The sequence below is a fragment of the Miniopterus natalensis genome, chromosome X, assembly GCF_054644295.1.
Source record: "Miniopterus natalensis isolate mMinNat1 chromosome X, mMinNat1.hap1, whole genome shotgun sequence".
NCBI lineage: Eukaryota > Metazoa > Chordata > Mammalia > Chiroptera > Miniopteridae > Miniopterus > Miniopterus natalensis.
In genome coordinates this window covers 80379610-80401997 of record NC_142103.1, presented here as the reverse complement: position 1 = coordinate 80401997, position 22388 = coordinate 80379610, and the positions used below count along the sequence as shown (strand labels likewise).

The window sequence follows — 22388 nt, the reverse complement described above, 5'->3', positions numbered from 1 at the left end:
TATGAAAACATTACTAGAAATACATTTCCACAAGATTCTTTTTCTGTGGAGTAGGGGTCATGTTAAGGTTTCTTTCTACGAATAGAAATTGAAAAAGAGAGACTGCAGAAAGGGAAGAACAAAAAACAGAAAAGTGATCATGATGATACTATTCCAGGTGACTTTTTAGATTTCTCAGTCTAGGGTTAATGCACAGGAGGTTCTTATGCAGAATTTTATGGTCAGCTACCATGATGAAAATGCTGAGTTCTTCTTTCCACAGTAGAAGCTTATTTCACTTCACATATTATATGTGTTCCCTAAATGCTGGGTGGGAATGGAATTTTTATGAAGCAAACCATGTTTCCCACACACAGAAACTACAATTTTAGAGATGCTTTACTTTTATTTCCAAATGAAGTTCAATTGAGTTTCTTAATATGTTAGTTTTATGTATCAAGGCCTGTTCTAACTACCACTGAAGTCAAAGATCTAGAAATACTCATACTATTAAGAAAGCTCTATTTTAAAAAGGGTACTAAAAGGTAAATTCTTTTGAAACATGGTAGCAAGTTCCTAATTTATGTCTCATGGCTAGTAGTTTTGTTTAGTGTTCTAAACTTAGTGACTGCATGTGGTTTGAATTTTCAACACAAAGCTATAGTAAAACAGCAAAAATGGTTCTTAAACACTTTATGGATTTATAGAATTTTGTTAGTGTTTGAGAGTCAACCTTAGAGATGATTAATTCTAAAAGACTCATTTTGCAGATGAGGAAACTGAGGTTCAGGCAGGCTTAGCAACTTGCTAAGGTTGCTACCAACTTTGAGATAGAATCAAGAGTAGACAGAATTGAGGACCTTTAACTATTTTCTCCACTTCAAGGGTTTTTATTATACCAGGGGTCAACAATCTTTTTTCTGTAAAGGGCCAGAGAGTAAATATTTTAGGGTTGAAAGCCATATGTTTTCTGTTGCAACTACTCAACTCTGCCATTATAGTGCGAAAGCAGCCATAGATAATACATACATGAGGTATATGCTGTGTTTCAATAAAACTTTATAGGTAAAAAATAGGTGGTGGGCCAGATTTGGTCTCCAGTCTGTAGTTTGCTAACCCCTATTGCTATTAAAGAGCTCAGATCTTATACAAGTAGTTTTTCAAACTGCCTACTTTATTAAATCCTTGATAAAAACGTTTTCTATCTAGTTTACTAGGAATACTTTAGTATGTTTTGAGAATAAAACATATCAATTTGAGTTAAGCAAACTATTCACAATATGTTAAGACAACTAATATGAAAGGTACAATTTTCTACTGAGCAAATTAACCTAAAAAGGAGAAGGTAGATTTCAAACTCAAAGAAAAAGAAAACTACAAGTAATTAATTCTTAACTTAATCTTAATTATAGTCCATATGTCAAACATTAAAATGGACTGCCCCCAGCTATATGATTCTGTGTCTCATTTAAGGAAGTGAAAACAGGCAAATAGCTCAGACTTCTGCTAAGTTAAACTACTACATGCACTTAAGGAGGCAACAAAGTAAGTAAGGAAAATGTGGGTTGAACACAGATACATAGCTGACTTAAAGATAACAGCAAAAAACCAATACATACTCCTTTTTTGGTGCTCCCTAACTGAGCTCAGAAACCATGAAGTTTGATAAAGTTTGATAGGCACGGGGCAGGCACATTTTAACAAGTCTAAATACAAAACACAAGTATAATATGTAGAATAATTGGCTTTGTACTCAAGTAGCAAGGTAACACGCGGTCACAGTGTAATACACTGAGGGGGGAAAGCCCATCACAGGGACATACTAACATGAGTGCAACAAAGAATTCAAGAGAGGGTCATCTTATTAGGATGCAGAACACTGAACTCAAAGCCTTAAACTTGGAGAGCGTGAGGCTGAACAGAGATAACCAAAAGGTTGGAAAGTTATTCTAAGGTAGAAATGTTAAAGGATTTCGATAGATTACATTTAAGAATTAGGTCCTAAATGAGGTGAAATCATTGATTAAGTCAGAATTTCTGATCTCTCTCCATATAATCATAGCCCAAGTTATTATTCAGTATAGTCAGCATAGCCTATACTCAAACATAAGCTAAACACAGACTTACGACCTGAAATCTTACATTAAGTCAGAATATATGACTAAAGAAGGCTATGCTATCTCCTCTGAAGGAAATGAAAAATGAGGCTTGTAAGTGTAGTAGACTATATTTAAGAGCAATTGCACGGCACAGATATCTTAGGAATTCTTTTGGTCTGTGAGAAAGTACTTTATAAAGATGGTCTTTTAATTTACATAGTAATTTTTAAAAACTGTATTGCCTAACTTGGGAAGTAATAATATTACATTTCAGAATCACAAGTTAATAGAATTGCTTTGTAAAATCAATAGAGGAGGATCAAAACCACTTAAATTATTATTTATAAACTGCTCCTACCAGAATAATAGTTTTCAGCTTTTAGAATCAAAGGTACATTTTAGATACTACATTTACTGCTCTGAGTAGCTGGAGCCCACAGCTGCTATGTAACCGACTGCCTCTCACAAATGCTCACTACAGGCAGGGCTTGATGTAAATGCTGCCTTTCAGGAGGGCACAGGGGTCCTCGATGAATCTTTATGTTAGCTCTTGTTGAATTAATAGCAAGGGGAAGAATGTCAAAAGGCAGCTACTAGAGCTTCCTGCTTGACCTTTCCAAAGGTACTACAGAGGCGTCAACATTCCTCTTGGAGGTGCCAGGACTGCAGAGAGCAGTGCTGTACAAGACTTCCTAACAGAAATGCTCTGTTATCTGTGCATCCGACTCAGCAGCCATCAGTCACGTGTGGTACTGAGCGCTTGAAAAGTGGCTACTGCAGCTGAAAACTTAAATTCAAATTTTATTTAATATATTTTTGAATATGTCTTTATTGATTTCAGAGACAGGAAGGGAGAGGGAGAGAGAGCTGAAACATCAATGATGAGAGTCATTGATCGGCTGCCTCCTGCAGGCCCCCTACTGGGGATGGAGCCTGCAACCTGGGCATATGCGATCCCGGATCATAGGTCCATGTTCAACCGCTGAGCCGTGCAGGCCAGGCTAAATTTTATTTAATATTAATAAATTGAAATGAAAATTTAAGTAGTTACATATGGCTAGTGGCTAGTGCACTGGAAAGTGCAGGCCTATGTAAAGTAGTGGAAAACAGCATTCCTAAACAAACTTTTTCTTGTTCTGCAAAGTTCAGGAACCCCAGAGACCAAGTGGCAAGCCAGAGACGCAAGCAGGCTATACTTTTGCAATGTGCAAAATCAATGAAAGAAAATTGTAGAAAGTTATCAGAAGTCTCCCTCACTTTCTATATATACAAAGCATAAATGATTTTTATCCCCTATATTGAATCACATGGATTCAACTCACCATGTCCCGAGCTGACTACAATAAACTTACCCAAATACAGAATCTTGCTTCTATTTATATAGAATTTCTTCAACATACTTCACTGTAGGGAAATTTGCTTTCTAAATATAGAAATAATTCATGAAGCAAAGGGGATGATTTCTAGAACAGATTTCTTCCTGAGCCTCTTCCCAAAGTAGACAAGTTGAGACACTCAAAGACCTCCCCCCTTCCACCTCTCCCATGTCTTCTTAGGCAATTCCAGGTAGGTGGCAGCCAGGGTTATTATAGTGCAGGTGCCTCCTTAAGAGACACATGAAGCAGATTTTCTAGCCTAGATCACATTGTGGCCCACGCATCCTAATATTCACTTTGAGAAAACATGATCCTCATCATATCCAGTCCCACGCTCGGGTCTATGCAGTTTACTAAAGGAAGTATTGTTTCTAGAGGATTTTAAAAACTGAAATATTAAAATTCTAGAGCTGAGCATTCAATAAAAGCCCCTCCAACCAACATAAGAAATGCCTGGTAACCAAAATGGGGAAAAGAAATTCTCCATCATCATTCACAGATGTAAAATAAAATGATGAAATAAAGGAGAATAAAAAAGTGTGATTTAATCAAATCACATGCAGGATTCCATAAACTTCTAAAAAAAATCTAGTTTGAGACATGATTTTAATGCTTTTCATTTATCCAAATACTTTCCTCATTAGGGATTTGTTGTCTCCTGTAGCCTGTTGTAGACGTTCAATGCCAAAATGAAAATACAAATATGGAAAGGAACAATTTCTGATTGTAGTGTTGACGCTATTATAACCAATAATGACTAACTGTTTTGAAATTTCAGCAAAGTATAGTGAGTAATGTTTTATATTCTGGCATGGAATAGTTTCACAAAACTTCTTGAATGAGAAAAGCATTCGACTGCAAAAACAATACTCACTAGCAAAAATACCTGTTTGGGTATAAGCCTTTTAAAGGGCAAGTTATTTACAGAGATCAAAAATCTTAAATACATGTATACACTTGGATGCTAACAATTCCAGTAGCAGAGCACTTACCCAAAGAATATAATCAGAACTATACAAAGATTGATTAACAAAAATAGCCAATGCAATAGTATTTCTGGCCATGGAAAACTGGAAGCAATCTCCATGCCTAACCGCTGGCTAATTAAATTATGATATGTACGCATGATGGATTTTTGTAGAGCCATTTGTGCTTTAGAGTAATAACTCTCAATAAGGTGGGTATATCAGAATCACCCCTGGAGCTTTTCCAAAAAACACACACCCCTCCAACCTGCACGCCTGGGGCTGAGGGAGGAAGTGGTAGTCTCTTAGATGAGTTGAGTGGTGCAGTGAGCCACTGTTACTATGGGAATATGTCCTACCCCTTGCGTGCACCAAAGCGAAAGCCAGTATTTAAGAATATGTTGTCGTGTGGCATAAAAAATCTGGGTTATATGAAACTCACATAACATAAAAGGAACCATTGTAAAGTGTACAATTCAGTGATATTTAGTAGACTCACAATGCTGTGTGGCCACCACTTCTGTCTAGTTCCAAAATATCTTCACCGCCTCCCACCCAATCCCTATACCCATTAAGCAGTCACTACCTAGGACCAGGAAACCACCAATTTGCTTTCTCTGATATAAATACCGATTCTAGTATTGCGAACAAGTGGACTTATCCAACATCTGGCCTTTCATGTCTTTTACTGCATGTGGATATACAATTGTCCCAACATCATTTGTTGAAAAGACTATTCCTTCCCCACTGAATTGCCTTGGCACTTTTGTTGAAAATCAACTGACCATAAATATAAGGGTTTACTCCTGGACTCTTAATGATTTCCCATGATTTACATGTCTATTATACCAAAACAGCACCACAGTGTCCTGATAATTACAGAATTGATATTGGAAAGTATGAGTCTTCCAACTTTGTTCTTTTTTTCTTTCTTTTCTTAACTTTGTTCTTTTTTATAGACTATTTTGGCTACTCTAGGTCCCTTGCATTTCCATATAAATTTTAGAATCAGTTTGCCAATTTCTGATAAAACTTTGGGAGGGATTTTGTTGAATCTATAGATCAATTTGGGAAGAACTGTCATTTTAACAATGTTGAGTCTTCCAATCCATGAACATTAAATATCTCTCCATTGATTTAGATCTTCTTTAATTCTCTCAGCAATGTTAGTTTACAAGCCTTACACTTCTCTTGTTAAATTTAGTCTTAAGTATTTCATTTTTTTGATGCTATTGTGAATGGAGTTGTTTCTTAATTTCATTTTAAGATTGTTCATAGCTCATATACAGAAATACAATTCAATTTTATATACTGATCTCATATCTTGTGACCTTGCTAAGCTTGTTATTTCTAATAGCTTTCTGAAGATTCCTTAAGATTTTCTACACACAGAATCGTCAACTACAAACAAAGGCAATTTTACTTTCTTTCCAATCTGGATGCCTTTTATTTTGTTTTCTTGCTTGACTGTACTAGGGCCTGAGTCTTTGTATTTTTATTAAGTTCCCAGGTGATGGTGATGCTGCTGGTCTGGGAATCACACTTGAAGAGTCACTGCTCTAAAGAATGTATATCATGCCCGGCCGGGCGTGGCTCAGAGGTTGAGCATCGAACTGGGATCCAGGCGATCAGGGTTCGATTCCCAGTCAGGGCACATGCCCGGGTTGCGGGTTCAATCAATGACTCTCTCATCATTGATGTTTCTATCTCTCTCTCCCTCTCCTTTCCTCTCTCTGAAATCAATAAAGATATATTTAAAAAAAAATGTATATCACATAATGGATATGATGTTAGAGGGAAGTAATGGAAGAAAGGTGAGTATTATAACATATCACAAGTGTAAGAGCCTCTCTTTCTAGATACCGTGAAGGAAAATGTTCGAAATAAACAGAAATGTCTAAGCATAATTACTTTGTATGAAATACAGAAATAGAGATTATCCAATTTACACAGCGTGTAATTGTCAGAGCCAGGATTCACCTAAGGCAAGGCAGCTCCAGAGCCCACTCTCCTACAATGTTGCACTCCTTCTCTTTCTTCTTGCCACCAACCATAAAAATTTCCTACCTCTGACTAAGAACAAAAGCAATTTTCTACTGCTTTCTGTGAACTTCCTTTTTAATCACTTCAAAGGGAGTAATAAAAAAACCAGCTGTTGCCCACCACTTTGAGAAGCTTAAAAACAGTGGGAGGAAGGATGGATACCTAGGTGTTCATTTGTGAAAATAAGTTGTGTGGTGGGCTCTGGAAGCCAGGGAAATTGCAGTCTCTTTTCTAGAAGCTCGCAGAAGGGCAGAATGAAAATTACTTCCCTGTCGGTAGGTGCAGTGTGCCTTAACCGAGTGGTTGAATCACTCCAAGGCATACAGCTGTAGCAGAAGCTGGAAAACTCAGCTCTGCTGATGTTCCTAATTCAAGGTTGGTTGGTGGGTCATGAAACTTTAAATATCCCTGCAAAGGGATGTGGTAAATTCACATGACCCCTTTCTGCTGTGACAGCTTGGCCCTGTCCAAATAAATCTTAGTCACCACTTTGGCTATTTTAGGCCCAAGTCTGATTTTGCAGCACTGGGAGAAATACAGCACGTTTCTTGGGATGTGGCATACCTGAGCCCTACGATAAAAGGCCTCTCTGTGGGCAATGAAAGGTTCAACCTCAGACAGAGTAATGTCACATAGGCCAAAGTACAGCATTACAGTTCAGAAGATTTTAGGGAACGATTGAGAAAATAGTATAATGAATGCTTTTTGGGGTGGGGAGAACTAACTTCAAAAACAGCTGACCAAAATTCACTTTGGATAATAAGATTTTTTTTCTTTTGCAGGCTATACTGGTTCAGGTGTATATCAAAGCAAAAAAATTAAAGTCTTGGGAAACTTCTTTGTGTACCATCTTAATAATTATTTTTACCAAGGACTTCTAAAACAAAGAGAGAAAAGCCAGTCTGAAGCCCTGCTGCAGAAACAACTGGGAGAAAGGCTTAACTGGGAGTAACCATCAGCAACAAGAAGTTAAAATTTCCCTTGTGCTAGAGCAGTGCTGTCCACGGTAACTCTCTTCAATGATGGAAGTGTCCGTACTTACACTGTCCAATACAGCACCCATTAGCCACAGATGGTTACTGAACACTTGAAACGTGCTAGTGTGACTGAGAAACTGACCTTTTAATTTAATTTTAAATAATTTAAATTTAAATCACTAGACGTGGCTTATGGCTACTATGTTGGACAGTTCAGCTCCACAAGAGAATATTGTGGCCTATATATTTTCCCTAAAATTCATATAAAGAAAGGTTCTTATAAATCTCAAGTTGTATACAATCATTCACATATTTGAGGGCTTGAATAATACTAATATTATTGCAACTTAAGATATACCCGAAAATACTTACAAAAAAAGTTTAATAGTTGGCAGGAGTCACATGGCTAAGGACTACTATCCAATCTACTATTTAGAAGACAGAGTTAAATTTTTTTATTACCATCAATAGCAAGTAAACATAAGTTAATTTTAAGATCATAATATAATAGTTTCCTCTGTTGGGAGGAGGGGGAAATGCCATCCTATAAAAACACCCTTTAAAGTCAAATGGGGGGGAGATCCAAGATGGTGGCAGACTGAGTGGAAGTTACACTGACAATCTCCTGGGACCAGTCTGGATTTACAACTAAAACACAGAAAAACCATCCTGAAAACCAACTCAAGATGAGCTGGAGAGCACCCTCATAACCAAGGAGGAAAAGTGGAGACCACAGAGAGACTGCTGGGAAGTGCGGACGCGAGAGGGCTGGCTGGGCTCCCACAGGCAGCGGGTGAAGGTCCAGAGGGAGATCTCTGTGGGGGTTCCCACTGAGGACTCTGGGGCCTAAACCTCAGGCTGGGCTTCCCAGCCCAGAGCACCAGGACTGAGAAAGGTGCCCACATAACATCTGGCTGTGAAAAGCAGCTGGGTTTTAGTCTCCAGGGAGAGATGGCTGGAAATGCAGGCACCCTCTTAAACAGCCAACCTACAAAGTTTTGTGTGCAGCCAGTCACCCCGGGCTCCAGCGGAGGGGAAGCAGAGTGGACTGGAGCTGTGTGGGGAGAGTCTGGGGTTGTGGGCTCTGGAGAGTGAGATCAGAGGATGCCTGTGTAGATTCCTGTGCCGAATCATTCCCCCAGACTGTGGAGGACATCTTTCTCCGGAGGACAATTTCAGCTTTTGGCTGAGGGGGGAAGCAATTGCCCTACCCTGCTAGAAAACCTTTCCCTCTACCCAGAGGAATTTCTACAACCTGAGGCTGGTTAGGAGACAGATAACAACCAGCTGCCCCACCCTGTAGAGCTTCTATAGCCTGAGGCTCATTAAGAGAATCAGATTAATCAGCCTGTAGCCAGAGGCAGACCTCAGAGTGCTTTGAGTCTTTCCAAGGTCCAGGTCCAAAGGTCTGCTTTGGACCTGGACCTTGGAAAAGCAGATTTTGGTGTGCATCTTGGTCCTGTCCAAACGCACCCAGCCACAGCAGAGAAGACCTAAAGCTTGGGGTTGTTGATAGCCCCAAACAGGGTACTCAGGGCCAGTCACAAACTGCATCTGACATTGGCTTGTACAAGAGACCCTCCAAAAAGAATGACAGTCTTAGCAGATCTACCTAATTCTTAGAAAAAAACAACAACCCAAAAAGGTAGCCAACATGGGGAGACCAAAAAACAAGCCCCAAATGAAAGTCTCCAGAAAAAGAGCTAAATGAAATGGAGATAAGCAACCTCTCAGATATAGAGTTCAGAATGCTGATTGTAAGGATGCTCAACAGCATGAAAAAAGATATGGAAACTATGAAGGAAATGAAGAATGACATAGAAATAAAGAATACATTGGAAGGAATAAACAGCAGATTAGAGGAAGCTGAGGATCAGATCAGTGAATTAGGAGACAGGGTAGAAAAAATCACTCAATCAGAGACCCAAAAAGAAAAAACAATTGAAAAACAGGAGGACAGTCTAAGGGAGCTGTGGGATAACATGAAACGTAACAACATTTGCATTATAGGAGTGCCAGAGGAAAGTAAGCAAGGGTTAGAGAAGCTGTTGAAGAAATAATGGCAGAAAACTTGTCAAACCTGATCAAGGAAAAAGTCTCACAAGTTCAGGAGGCACAGAGAGTCCCAAGCAAGAAGAATCCAAAGAGGGCCATGACCAGACACATCATAATGAAAATGGCAAGAATTCAAGACAAAGAGAGAATCTTAAAGGAAGATAGAGAAAAGCAATCTGCTACCTACAAAGGAGGCCCCATAAGGCTGTCAGCTGACTTCTCATCGGAAACTCTACAGGCCAGAAGAGAATGGCATGAAGTATTCAAGGTAATGCAAAACAAGGATCTGAAACCAAGACTACTCTATCCAGCAAGATTATCATTCAAGATAAATAGTGAAATAAAGAGCTTCCCACACAGAAAAACGCTACAGGAGTTTATCACCACAAAACCAACATTACAGGAAATGTTAAAGGAACTGCTTTAATTAGAAGTAGAAATAGAATGAGAAACATAGGCATAAAGAAATAAAATGGCAGTAGATAAGTATCTTTCAATAATAACCTTAAATGTAAATGGATTAAATGCCCCAATGCAAAGATACAGGGTGGCTGAATGGATAAAAATACATGACCCAAATATATGCTGTCTACAAGAGACCCACCTCAGAACAAAAGACTCACACAGGATGAGAGTGAAGAGATGGAAAAAAATTTTCCATGCAAATGGAAGAAAAAAAAATGGGGTAGCAATACTCACATCGGAAAAAATAGATTTCAAAATGAAGACCATAATGAGAGACAAGAAAGGTCATTACATAATACTAAAGGGATCAATCCAAGAAGAGGATATAAGACTGATAAAGATATATGCACCCAATATAGGAGCACCTAAATTTTTTATTTTTTAAAATTTTATTTATTTATTTACTTGTACTTTTCCTTTCTTTATCTTTATTGTTGAGAGTATTACAGGTGTCCCATTTCCCCCCCCAGTTGACACCCTCCACTTCGCTCTCACCCCCTCCCTAGGCTTTCACCCTATTATTGACTGTGTCCATGGGTTATGCATATATGCATATAACTTGTTTGGTTAATCTCTCCCCACCCTCCACCTCCCTTCCCCCTTTCCTCTGAAATATCGTCTGTTGTATATGTCAATGTCTCTGGATCTATTTAGTTTGTCAGATTCTTTTATTCATTAGCTTCTCCTTAAAGAAGACCCTTCAACTTTTCCTGTAGTGCTGGTCTGGTGGTGATGAACTCCTTTAGCTTTTCCTTGTCTGAGAAGCTCTTTATCTGACCTTCAGTTCTTAATGATAGCTTTGCTGGGTAGAGCAATCTTGGTTGTAGTTCCATGTTTTTCATCACTTTGAATATTTCTTGCCACTCCCTTCTGGCCTGCAAGGTTTCTGTTGAGAAATCAGCTGACAGTCATATGGGTGCTCCCTTGTAGGTAACTAACTGCTTTTTTCTTGCTGATTTGAAGATTCTCTCTTTGTCTTTAACCTTTGGCATTTTAATGACGATGTGTCTTGCTGTGGGCCTCTTTGGGTTCCTCTTGTTTGGGACCCTCTGTGCTTCCTGGACTTGTAAATCTATTTCTTTCCCCAGATAGGGGAAGTTTTCTGTCATTATTTTTTCAAATAGGTTTTCAATTTCTTGCTCTCTTTCGTCCCCTTCTGGCATCCCAATAATATGAATGTTGGGCGTCTTAAAGTTGTCCCAGAGGCTCCAAATACTATCTTCATATTTCTGGGTTCTTTTTTCTTTTTGCTCTTCTGGTTGGGTGTTTTTTGTTTCCTCATGTTCCAAATTGCTGATCTGATTCTCAGCGTCCTCTACTCTACTGTTGATTCCCTGTAAATTATTCTTCATTTCAGTTCATGTATCCTTCATTTCAAATTGGTACTTTATTATGTTACCAATTTTCTCAGTTATTTCCCTAATAATATGCTGAAACATCCTTATAAACAAAATTCTGAACTCTGTATCTGTTAGCTTGCTTGGATCTATTTCATTTAGTTCCTCTTCTAGAGATTTCTTCTGTTCTTTCCTTTGTGACATGTTTCTTTCCCTCCACATTTTGGCTGCTTCCAGGTGTTTCTTTCTATGTATTAGGTAGAGCTGCTATGTCTCCTGGAATTTGTAGAGTGGCTTTGTGTAGTAGGTGTCCTATAGGGTCCAGTGGCTCAGCCTCCCCAGTCACTGAGCTAGGCCTTCTAGGTGCTCCCCTGTGTGGGCTGTGTGCACTGTCCTGTTGTAGCTGAGCCTTGGTTGCTGTTGGCGACACTGGGAGGAATTGACCCCCAGGCCAATCAGTTGTGAGGACCAGCTGCAACTACAGCCCAAGAGCTGCTGTGCTGGAGACACCCCTACGGAGCAGGATTTACTTAAGTGGAGCTTTGGTGTTCACCAAGTGCGCCCCTTGAGTGACACTCGTGGATGCGGTAGGGCTGTAATCTAGTGTGGTCAAATCTGACCACTAGGTGCACTGTCTCTGGGGCCTCCCGGGAGGTGCAAAGTCAGCCTCTGCCTGTGCCTTGCCCAGGGCCACCCAGCATGAGCTACACAGCAAACTGTAGTTGGCTGCTACTTGTGCTGGGCTTGGCTTTGTCCAGGAGAGGCCAAGCTATGAACCAATGCAGGCTGCCACTAGTGCCAGGCCTGGGGCCACTAATCAAGCCATATGGGGCCCGCTGCTGCTTGTTTGAGAGATTTTAGGAAAGCCCTAAGCATAAGGCTCGAGAGGCCACTTGCACAGAAAAGCCACTAGAAATAGCCTGGATGAGCTTGCAGGTGGGAGGGGCGGGGCCTCCGGGAATCACTGAGGTGGGGCCAAATGTGTGAATCAGGTGCTGGCGACTCAAATACGGCACCTGCCTGCCGGCTGTGTGTGGGGAGGACTTGCAAAAGGAGCAATGGTCTCTGCCAACTCTTCTGTCTGGAAGGAAGCTGCCCCTCCACCTCTCGACCAGATTCCAGGCAGGTTAGTTCCTCCCCAGTGTCCCAGGTCCTTTCCAGCTGCTGCCCGGCGCTGGGCTCAGAGGGAGCGTGTCTGAGTGTGTCTGTGCGCAGCCCCCTTAAGGGGAGCTGCCTGGGGCTCCTGCAGCCTCCGTGACCCTCAGAGACAGTCCCCGCTGGTTTTCACAGCCTGAAGTTGTGGGGACTTCTCTTCCTGGCCTGGAGCCCTGGGTTGGGAGCCCGATGTGGGGCTGGGACCCCTCCCTCCTCGGGGAAACCTCCCTCGCAGAGATGTCCGCCCGGGTTTACCCCGAGACACAGGGTGTGGGCCCGCAGCCGCGTCTCCGGAATTCAGCCCTGACCCGCCCGCATCTGCCCTCCTCCTACCGGTCTTGGTGCTTCTTCAGTTCCCTGGTCGTAGGGCTTCTGTTCAGCCAGATTTCAGGAGGTTCTGAGTGATGGTGGTTCTGTATTTTAGTTGTAATTGTGATGTGGTTGCGGAAGGTGGCGGGTGCAACTGTTACCTACGCCGCCATCCTGTTTCTCCTATATTTGTTTAAAATATTACAGATATCCCTTTTTCTCCCCAATGACCCATTCCACCTGTCCCATCCACCTCCTCACCACTGTTCTTGTCCTTGAGTTGTGCGTATATGCATATAAATTGTTTGGTTACTCTCTCCCCCTCCACCCACCCGCCCTCCTCCATCCCTCTGACATTCATCAGTCTGATCCATGCTTCCATGTCATTGAATCTATTCTGTTCATCAGTTTATTAAGTTCTTTAGATTCCACATATAAGCAAGATCATGTGATGTTTGTCTTTCTCTGCCTGGTTTATTTCACTTAGCGTAATATTCTCCAGGTCCATCCATACTGTCCCAAAGGGTATGAGATCCTTCTTCTTTACAGCTGCATAGTGTTCCATGGTGTAAATGTCCCACAGCTTTTTATCCACTCATCTACTGATGGGCACTTGGGCTGTTTCCAGATCTTAGCTATTGAACATAGGGGTACATATATTCTTTCTGATTAGTGTTTCAGGATTCTGGGGATATATTCCTAGGAGTGGAATCACTGGGTCAAAAGGCAGCTCCATTTTTAATTCTTTGAGGAACCTCCATACTGTTTTCCACAGTGGCTGCAGCAGTCTGCATTCCCACCAGTAGTGTACTAGGGTTCCTCTTTGTCCACAACCTCGCAAGCAGGTACACCTAAATTTATTTTTATTTTTAATTTATTTATTTTTTAAAATATATCTTTATTGACTTCAGAGAGAGGAAAGGAGAGACAGAGAGAGAGAGAGAGAGAGAGAGGTAGAAACATCAATGATGACAGTCACTGATTGGCTGCAGCCCGCAAACTGGGAATGTTCCCTGACCGGGAATTGAACCCTGATGGCCTGGATCCAAGGTTGACGCTCAACCGCTGAGCCACGCCCGGCTGGGCACACTTAAAGTTACAAAAAAACATCTAGAGGAGTTTAAGGGAGAGATCGACAGCAATACAGTCATATTAGGGGACTTTAACACCCCACTGACTTCATTGGATAGATCTTCCAGACAAAAAAATCAACAAGGAAACAGTGACCCTAAATGACACACTAGATCAGATGGATTTAATCGACATTTATAGAACATTCTACCCCAAAGCTGCAGAATATACATTCTTCTCAAGTGCACACGGGACATTCTCAAAGATAGACCACATGTTAGAATACAAAACAAGTCTCAAGAAGATTAAAATCATATCAAGCAGCTTCTCAGACCACAATGGCATGAAATTAGAAATCAACCACAATAAAAACACTAAAAAACATTCAAACACATGGAGACTAAATAGGATGTTTTAAACAATGAATGGGTTACCAAAGAGATCAAGAAAGAAATAAAAAACTTCCTGGAAACAAATAAAAATGAACACACAACTCCTTATCTATGGGACACAATGAAAGCAGTCCTGAGAGGGAAGTTCATAGCACTACAAGCCTACCTCAAAAAACAAGAAAAACTTCTAAGAGACTCTCTAACCCTACAACTTAAAAACTTAGAAAGAAAACAACAAGAAAAGCCCAGAGTAAGTAGAAGGAAGGAAATAATAAAGATAAGAGAAGAAATAAATGACATAGAGACTAAAAAAAAAAAACAAAAGAGCAATGAAACCAAGAGTTGGTTCTTTGAAAAGATAAGTAAGATTGATGAACCTTTAGCCAGACTCATCAAGAAACAAAGAGAGTGGACTTAAATAAACAAAATTAGAAATGAAAGAGGTGAAATAACAACTTATCTAGCAGAAATACAAAGGATTGTAAGAAAATACTATGAACAACTATATGCCACCAACCTGTACCACCTGGATGAAATGGATGAATTCCTAGAAAAATACAAATTTCTAAAACTCAATCAGGAAGCATCAGAAAACCTGAATAGGCCGATAACTGCTGATGAAGTTGAAGCAGTAATCAAAGGGCTCCCAGAAAACATAAGCACGGGCCCAGATGGCTTCCCAGGGTAGTTTTACCAAACATTCAAAGAAGAATTAACTGCTACCCTCCTCAAACAATTTCAAAAAATCCAGGAGGAAGGAATACTTCCAAACTTTTTTTACGAGCCCAGCATTAGCCGAATTACAAAACCCGATAAAGATATTACAAAGAAAGAAAATTACAGGCTAATATCACTGATGAACATAGAGGCTAAAATCCTCAAAAAATATTAGCAAATCGGATCCAGCAATATATTAAGGAGATCATACACCATGACCAAGTAGGATTGATTCCAGGGATGCAAGGCTGGTACAAATTTCGCAAATCAAAAAACGTGATACATCACATAAACTGAAAGACAAAAATCACATGATCATATCAATAGATGCAGAAAAAGCATTTGATAAAACCCAACACCCATTTGTGATAAAAACTCTCAGCAAAGTGGGAATAGAGGGATCATACGTCACCATAATAAAGGCCATATATGACAAACCTACAGCCAACATCATACTCAATGGTCAAAAACGAAAACCATTTCCCCTAAGAACAGGAACAAGACAGGGGTGTCCACTTTCACCACTCTTATTCAACATACTACTGGAAGTCCTAGCCACAGCGATTAGACAAGAAGAAAACATAAAAGGTATCCAATTTGGAAAGGAGGAAGTAAAACTCTCATTATTTGCAGATTACATGATATTGTACATATAAAATCCTAAGGACTCAACCAGAAAAGTACTAGATTTAATAAATGAATTCAGCAAGGGAGCAGGATACAAAATTAACACCCAGAAATTGATGGCATTTTTATACACCAATAATGAACTCTCAGAAAAAGAAACTAAATATACAATACCATTTACCACTTCAACTAAAAAAATAAGATACCTAGGAATAAACTTACCAAAGATGTAAATGACCTGTACTCAAAAAACTATAGGACACTGAAAAAAGAAATAGAGGAACATATAAACAAATGGAAAAATGTACCTTGTTCACGGATTGGGAGAATTAACATCATTAAAATGTCCATATTACCCAAAGCAATCTATAAATTCAATGCAATCCCTATTAAAATACCAATAGCATATTTCACAGATCTAGAACAAACATTTGAAAATTTTTATGGAACCAAAAAAGACCCCAAATAGCCACGGCAATCTTGAGAAAGATGAACAAAGTTGGAGGGATCACAATACCAGATATCAAGTTATACTACAAAGCCACTGTCATCAAAACAGCCTGGTACTGGCACAAGAACAGACATATAGATCAGTGGAACAGAAAAGAGAACCCAGAAATTCAACCATGCCATTATGCTCAATTAATATTTGACAAAGGAGGCAAGAACATACAATGGAGTAAAGACAGTCTCTTCAATAAATGATGTTGGGAAAATTGGACAAGTACATGCAAAAAAAAAGAAACTAGATCATCAACTTACATCATACCCAAAAGTAAACTCAGAATGGATAAAAGACTTAAATGTAAGACATGAAACCATAAAAATCCTAGAGGAAAACATAGTCAGCAAAAATCTCAGACATCTCTTGTAGCAATATGTTTGCTGATACATCTCCTAGGGCAAGCGAAACTAAGGAGAAAATAAACAAATGGGACTGCATCAAAATAAAAAGCTTCTGCACAGCAAAGGAAACCATCAACAAAATGAAAAGGGAGCCCACTGTATAGGAGAACATATTTGCCAATGACACATCCGATAAAGGGTTAATATCCAAAATATATAAGGAACTCATACAACTTAACAAAAGGAAGACTAACAATCCAATTAAAAAATGGGCAAAGGACCTAAATAGACACTTTTCCAAAGAGGACATACAAATGGCTAAGAGACATATGAAAAAATGCTCAATGTCGCTAATCGTAACAGAGATGCAAATTATAACCACAATGAAGTATCACTTCACACCTGTCAGAATGGCTCCATCAACAAATCAACGAGTGACAAGTGCTGGTGAGGATGTGGAGAAAGGGGAACCCTGGTACACTGCTGGTGGGAACGCAGACTGGTGCAGCCACTATGGAAAACAGTATGGAGGTTCCTCAAAAAATTAAAAATTGACCTGCCATCTGACCCATTGATCCCACTTCTGGGAATATATCCTAAGAAACTTGAAACACCAATCACAAAGAATTTATGCACTCCTATGTTCATAGCAGTGCAATTTACAATAGCTAAGATCTGGACACAGCCCAAGTGCCAATCAGTAGATGAGTGGATAAAAAAGCTGTGATATATTTACACCATGGAATACTATGCAGCTATAAAAAGAAGGATCTTTTATCCTTTGGAACATCATGGAGCGAACTAGAAAGTATTATGCTAAGTGAAATAAGCCAGTCAGAGAAAGACAAGTACCACATGATCTCACTTATATATGGAATGTAATAAACAAACTAAACTGATGAACAAAGTAGATCCAGAGACATAGAAGCACAGAACAGACTGAGGGATCTCAGAGGGCAGTTGGGGTTGGGGGAGTGGGTGGGGAGAGATTAATCAAAGAACTCATATTTTTATAAGCATAACCCATGGACACAGACATTGGTCTGGGGAAGGCCTGAGGATGAGATGGATGCGGGGTGGAGGGGATTGATGGGGGTAAAAAGGGGGCATCTGTAATATTTTTAACAATAAAGATAAACTTAAAAATCAACCAATAAATAAAATGTTCAAAAAAAATAGTCAAATGGGCTTTCTGTATGAGGTAATTACCAAGTTTTTTAGGTGGGGTGAAGGTTAAGGAAAGTGTTAAAAGTGGAGAGGTACCTAGGAAGAATAAAGAAAGGTGAGAAAAGTAATAAAAATATTTTCTAGTAGACCAAGGTAGTGGGGATTTTTACCGCTTTGTGTTGGTTGGTCAATCCTAGTTCCAATTCTAATTTGGTGTTTTTTCCATTGAACTAAACTCACATTTTTGGGTCAAAGTATTAGTTAGAGAAAACGTCGCCTAGATTTATATTCAACAATAATGAATAATAATAGTAAATTACTGTTTTTAAAGTAATTTTATCTCTGCTAGGGACTTTAAAAATAATATAAATTTAAAATATGATTTATCTTCCATTTATTATAACTATTTTTTGTTAATCTTCACCCTAGGATATTTTTTCCACTGCTTTTCAGAGAGTGGAAAGGAGGGAGGGAGGGGGAGAGAGACAGAGGGGGGAGAGAGAGGGGGGGGGAGGGAGGGAGGGAAGGAAGGAGAGAAACATCGATGTGAGAGAGTCACATTGACTGGTTGCCTCCCATACATGCCCCAACTGGGGTGGGGGATTGAACCTGCAACCCACGTACATGCCCTTGACTGGGATTCGAACCTGAGACCCTTCAGTGTGCTGGCTGATGCTCTCACCACTAAGCCACATTGACCAGGGCTATTATAACTTATTGTTTAGATTCATACTTAGGTATTACCTTATATACTTAAAAAATCAAAATCTTACTGAAAAACAATGGTCAACACTAGGATATATTCATGGGCCCTTAAACAGAATAAAAACATTATCATCAACTGTATCTGGCTTTTCGATGATTTCATTTACCTTTAGTTTCCTCCTTGCATTGAATTTCCTCAGCTGCTCTACTGTTTCTGGAAGATGAATCTTGTAGGCATAACGATCTCTCTCCTATAAAAGAAGAAAAAGAATGAATACCCCTAACTGTTTTAGAAAGTGAAGAAGCTTAACCTAAAACAAACAACAAAGTCTAAGTTCTCAAATGTGAAACTCAGATTGAATTCTGGAGATTTTGTTCCATGATACTGGTAAACATTCTCAAATGAGGCATATGAAGGTCAAAACTAATAGAAAAACAATATTTTATTTTCAGCAATAATAAAGGCCAGAAATAATGAGATATAATTTTAAAATATATGGCTAAAATAATTAATCATATGATGATTAAGGTATGAAGTTACCTTTGACATGATCTTGTCAGGTAAAATGAGCATTTGAAAAATTAACTCCACAACTGATTCGGCATTCTGAGTTGTTAGTGAAAACTGGATTAAAAAAAATCACATCATCTTCGAACCTCAGCAAACTTCAAGGCCATCTAATTCAACTATTTCCCCATGTGGGATCCCCTTCAATCCCTGATGGATGATCATTCTTTTTGACCTTGTCCAGTAGGGCGGCATTACTTTATGGCAGCCCATTACAATTTTAAGAAAGTGAAAAAGTTCTTACTCAGCCTGGGCCCATATCTGGCTTGTTTGGGCTAGCTCTGTCTCCTGGGGCATCACAGAACAGACTCCTTCCTGCATATAATACCCCTTCGGTAGTTAAGAGAGGGATCACACTTCCACTAAATCTATTCTCCTCTGTGATAATGTCTCCTCCACTTGTCTCAACTATTCCTCATGTATATTTCAAAGCACTTGTCATTCTTCTTTGGTTCTACACTAATTTGTTAATTATCTTAAAGATTTATATGCTATAAGGATTCATTTCAGAAAGATTTCTTGAGAGCTACTATGTGCCAGACATTGTTCCATGTACCTGGGATACACACGTAAACAAAACCAACAAACATTCAGGCCCTCATGTAGCTCATATTCTGGTGGGAGAAGATAAAAAAATACCAAAAAGGTAAGTTATGGAGTATGTTAAAAATGCTATGGAATAAAGCAAAAAGTAAAGTAGAGTAAGAGGGATTGGGAATATTGCAACTTAAAATGGGGAAAAAATGGGACATCTGTAATACTTTCAACTATAAAAAAAAAAAAAATAGGCAGTAAGTACAGGAACAAAAACTTGAACATTCCCAACATTCACAGAAAGAAGATAAATATATTTCTTCTTCAAGTGATAGTAATACTTTGGTGTTGCCACCTCCTTTTACAGTGAAGTGATGTAAGCTAAACATTGGGGAGACACATGAATAATGTTAAAAGGTTTTAATCTTTTCTTCTTTTTTTTTTTTTTTACTTTATCTTTATTGTTGAGACCATTACAGATGTCCTCCTTTTAACCCTACTGATCCCCTCCACCCCACATTCACCTCACCCCCAGGCCCTCCCCACACCAATGTCCATGGACCATGCCCATAAACATACAAGTTCCTTAATTAATCTCTCCCCACCCATACCCCCCTCCCTGCCTTCCCTCTGAGATCCCCCAGTCTGTTCCTAGCTTCTATGTTACTGGATCCACTTTGTTCATCAGTTTATTTTGTTTATTATATTCCACATATAAGCGAGATCATTTGTACTTGTCTTTCTCCGACTGGCTCATTTCACTTAGCATAATACTCTCTAGTTCCCTCCATGCTGTGCCAAAGGCTAAAAGGTCCTTCCTCTTCACAGCTGCACAGTACTCCATGGTGTAAATGTGTCACAGCTTTTTTATCCACTCATCTACTGATGGGCACTTGGGGCTGTTTCCAAATCTTAGCTACTGTAAATTGTGCTGCTGTGAACATAGGGGTGCATAAGTTCTTTGCGAATGGTGTTTGGGGTTCCTTACGATATACTCCTAGAAGTGGGATCACTGGGTCAAATGGCAGGTCAATTTTTAATCTTTTGAGGAAACTCCATACTGCTTTCCATAGTGGCTGCCCCAGTCTGCATTCCCACCAGCAGTGTACCAGGGTATCCTTTTCTCCACACCCTCGCCAGTACTTGTAGTTCGTTGACTTTTTGATGGTAGCCATTCTGACCGGTGTGAAGTGATACCTCATTGTGATTTTAATTTGCATCTCTGTTACGATTAGCGACATTGAGCATTTTTTCATATGTCTCTTAGCCATTTCTATGTCCTCTTTGGAGAAATGTCTATTTAGGTCCTTTGCCCGTTTTTTAATTGGATTGTTAGTCTTCCTTTTGTTAAGTTGTATGAGTTCCTTATATATTTTGGATATTAACCCTTTATCAGATGTGTCGTTGGCAAATATGTTCTCCCATACAGTGGGCTCCCTTTTCATTTTGTTGATGATTTCGTTTGCTGTGCAGAAGCTTTTTATTTTGATGCAGTCCCATTTGTTTATTTTCTCCTTAGTTTCTCTTGCCCTGGGAGATGTATCAGCAAACATATTGCTACGAGAGATGTCTGAGATGTTGCTGCCTATGGTTTCCTCTAGGATTTTTATGGTTTCATGTCTTACATTTAAGTCTTATCCACTTTGAATTTAGTTTTGTGTATGGTGTAAGGTGGTGGTCTAGTTTCACTTTTTTTTGCCTGTATCTGTCCAATTTTTCACCATTTATTGAAGAGACTGTCTTTACTCCATTGTATGTTCTTGCCTCCTTTGTCAAACATTAATTGACCATAAAGGCATGGGTGAATTTCTGGGTTCTGGGTTCTGTTCCACCAATCTATATGTCTATTCTTGTGCCAGTACCAGGCAGTTTTGATGACAGTGGCTTTGTAGTATAACTTGATATCTGGTATTGTGATCCCTCCAACTTGGTTCTTCTTTCTCAAGATTGCGGAGGCTATTTGGGGTCTTTTTTGGTTCCATATAAATTTTCGAACTGTTTGTTCTAAATCTGTGAAATATGCTGTTGGTATTTTAACAGGGACTGCATTGAATTTATAGATTGCTTTGGGTAATACGGACATTTTAATGATGTTAATTCTCCCAACCCATGAACATGGTATATTTTTCCATTTGTTTATATCATCCTCTATTTCTTTTTTCAGTGTCCTATAGTTTTTTGAGTACAGGTCATTTACATCTTTGGTTAAGTTTATTCCTAGGTATCTTATTTTTTTAGTGGCAATGGTAAAAGGGATTTTCTTTTAGTTTCTCTTTCTGAGAGTTCATTATTGGTGTATAAAAATACCATGGATTTCTGGGTGTTAATTTTGTATCTTGTTACCTTGCGGAATTCATTTATTAAATCTAGTAGTTTTCTGGTGGAGTCTTTAGGATTTTCTATGTACAGTATCATGTCATCTGCAAATAATGACAGTTTTGTTTCCCCCTTTCCAATTTGGATACCTTTTATGTTTTCTTCTTGTCTAATCGCTGTGGCTAGGACTTCCAGTAGTATGTTGAATAAGAGTGGTGAAAGTGGACACCCCTGTCTTGTTCCTGTTCTTAGGGGAAATGGTTTTAGTTTTTGACCATTGAGTATGATGTAGGCTGTAGGTTTGTCATATATGGCCTTTATTATGTTGAGGTATGATCCCTCTATTCCCACTTTGCTGAGAGTTTTTATCACAAATGGGTGATGGGTTTTATCAAATGCTTTTTCTGCATCTATTCATAAGATCATGTGATATTTATCTTTCAATCTGTTTATGTGATGTATCACGTTTTTTGATTTGCAAAATTTGTACCAGCCTTGCATCCCTGGAATAAATCTCACTTGGTCATGGTGTATGATCTTTTTAATATATTGCTGGATCTGATTTGCTAATATTTTGTTGAGGATTTTTGCATCTATGTTTATCAGGGATATTGGCCTGTAATTCCCTTTCTTTGTAGTATCTTTATCGGGTTTTGTAATTAGGCTAATGCTGGCCTCGTTAAAA

The 22388-nt window shown here is 39.2% G+C and overlaps 1 protein-coding gene across 5 annotated transcripts in view; it reads right to left on the bottom strand.

Moving 5' to 3' along the window:
- CASK (calcium/calmodulin dependent serine protein kinase) overlaps positions 1 to 22388 on the bottom strand; it is a 372464-nt gene that overhangs the window by 99604 nt on the left and 250472 nt on the right. For all 5 annotated transcript variants that reach the window (XM_087829368.1, XM_087829364.1, XM_087829366.1 and 2 more), the window contains exon 9: positions 18453 to 18536. In XM_087829368.1, coding sequence (XP_087685494.1) covers positions 18453 to 18536 — 84 coding nt within the window. The remainder of the gene's footprint in view (positions 1 to 18452; positions 18537 to 22388) is intronic.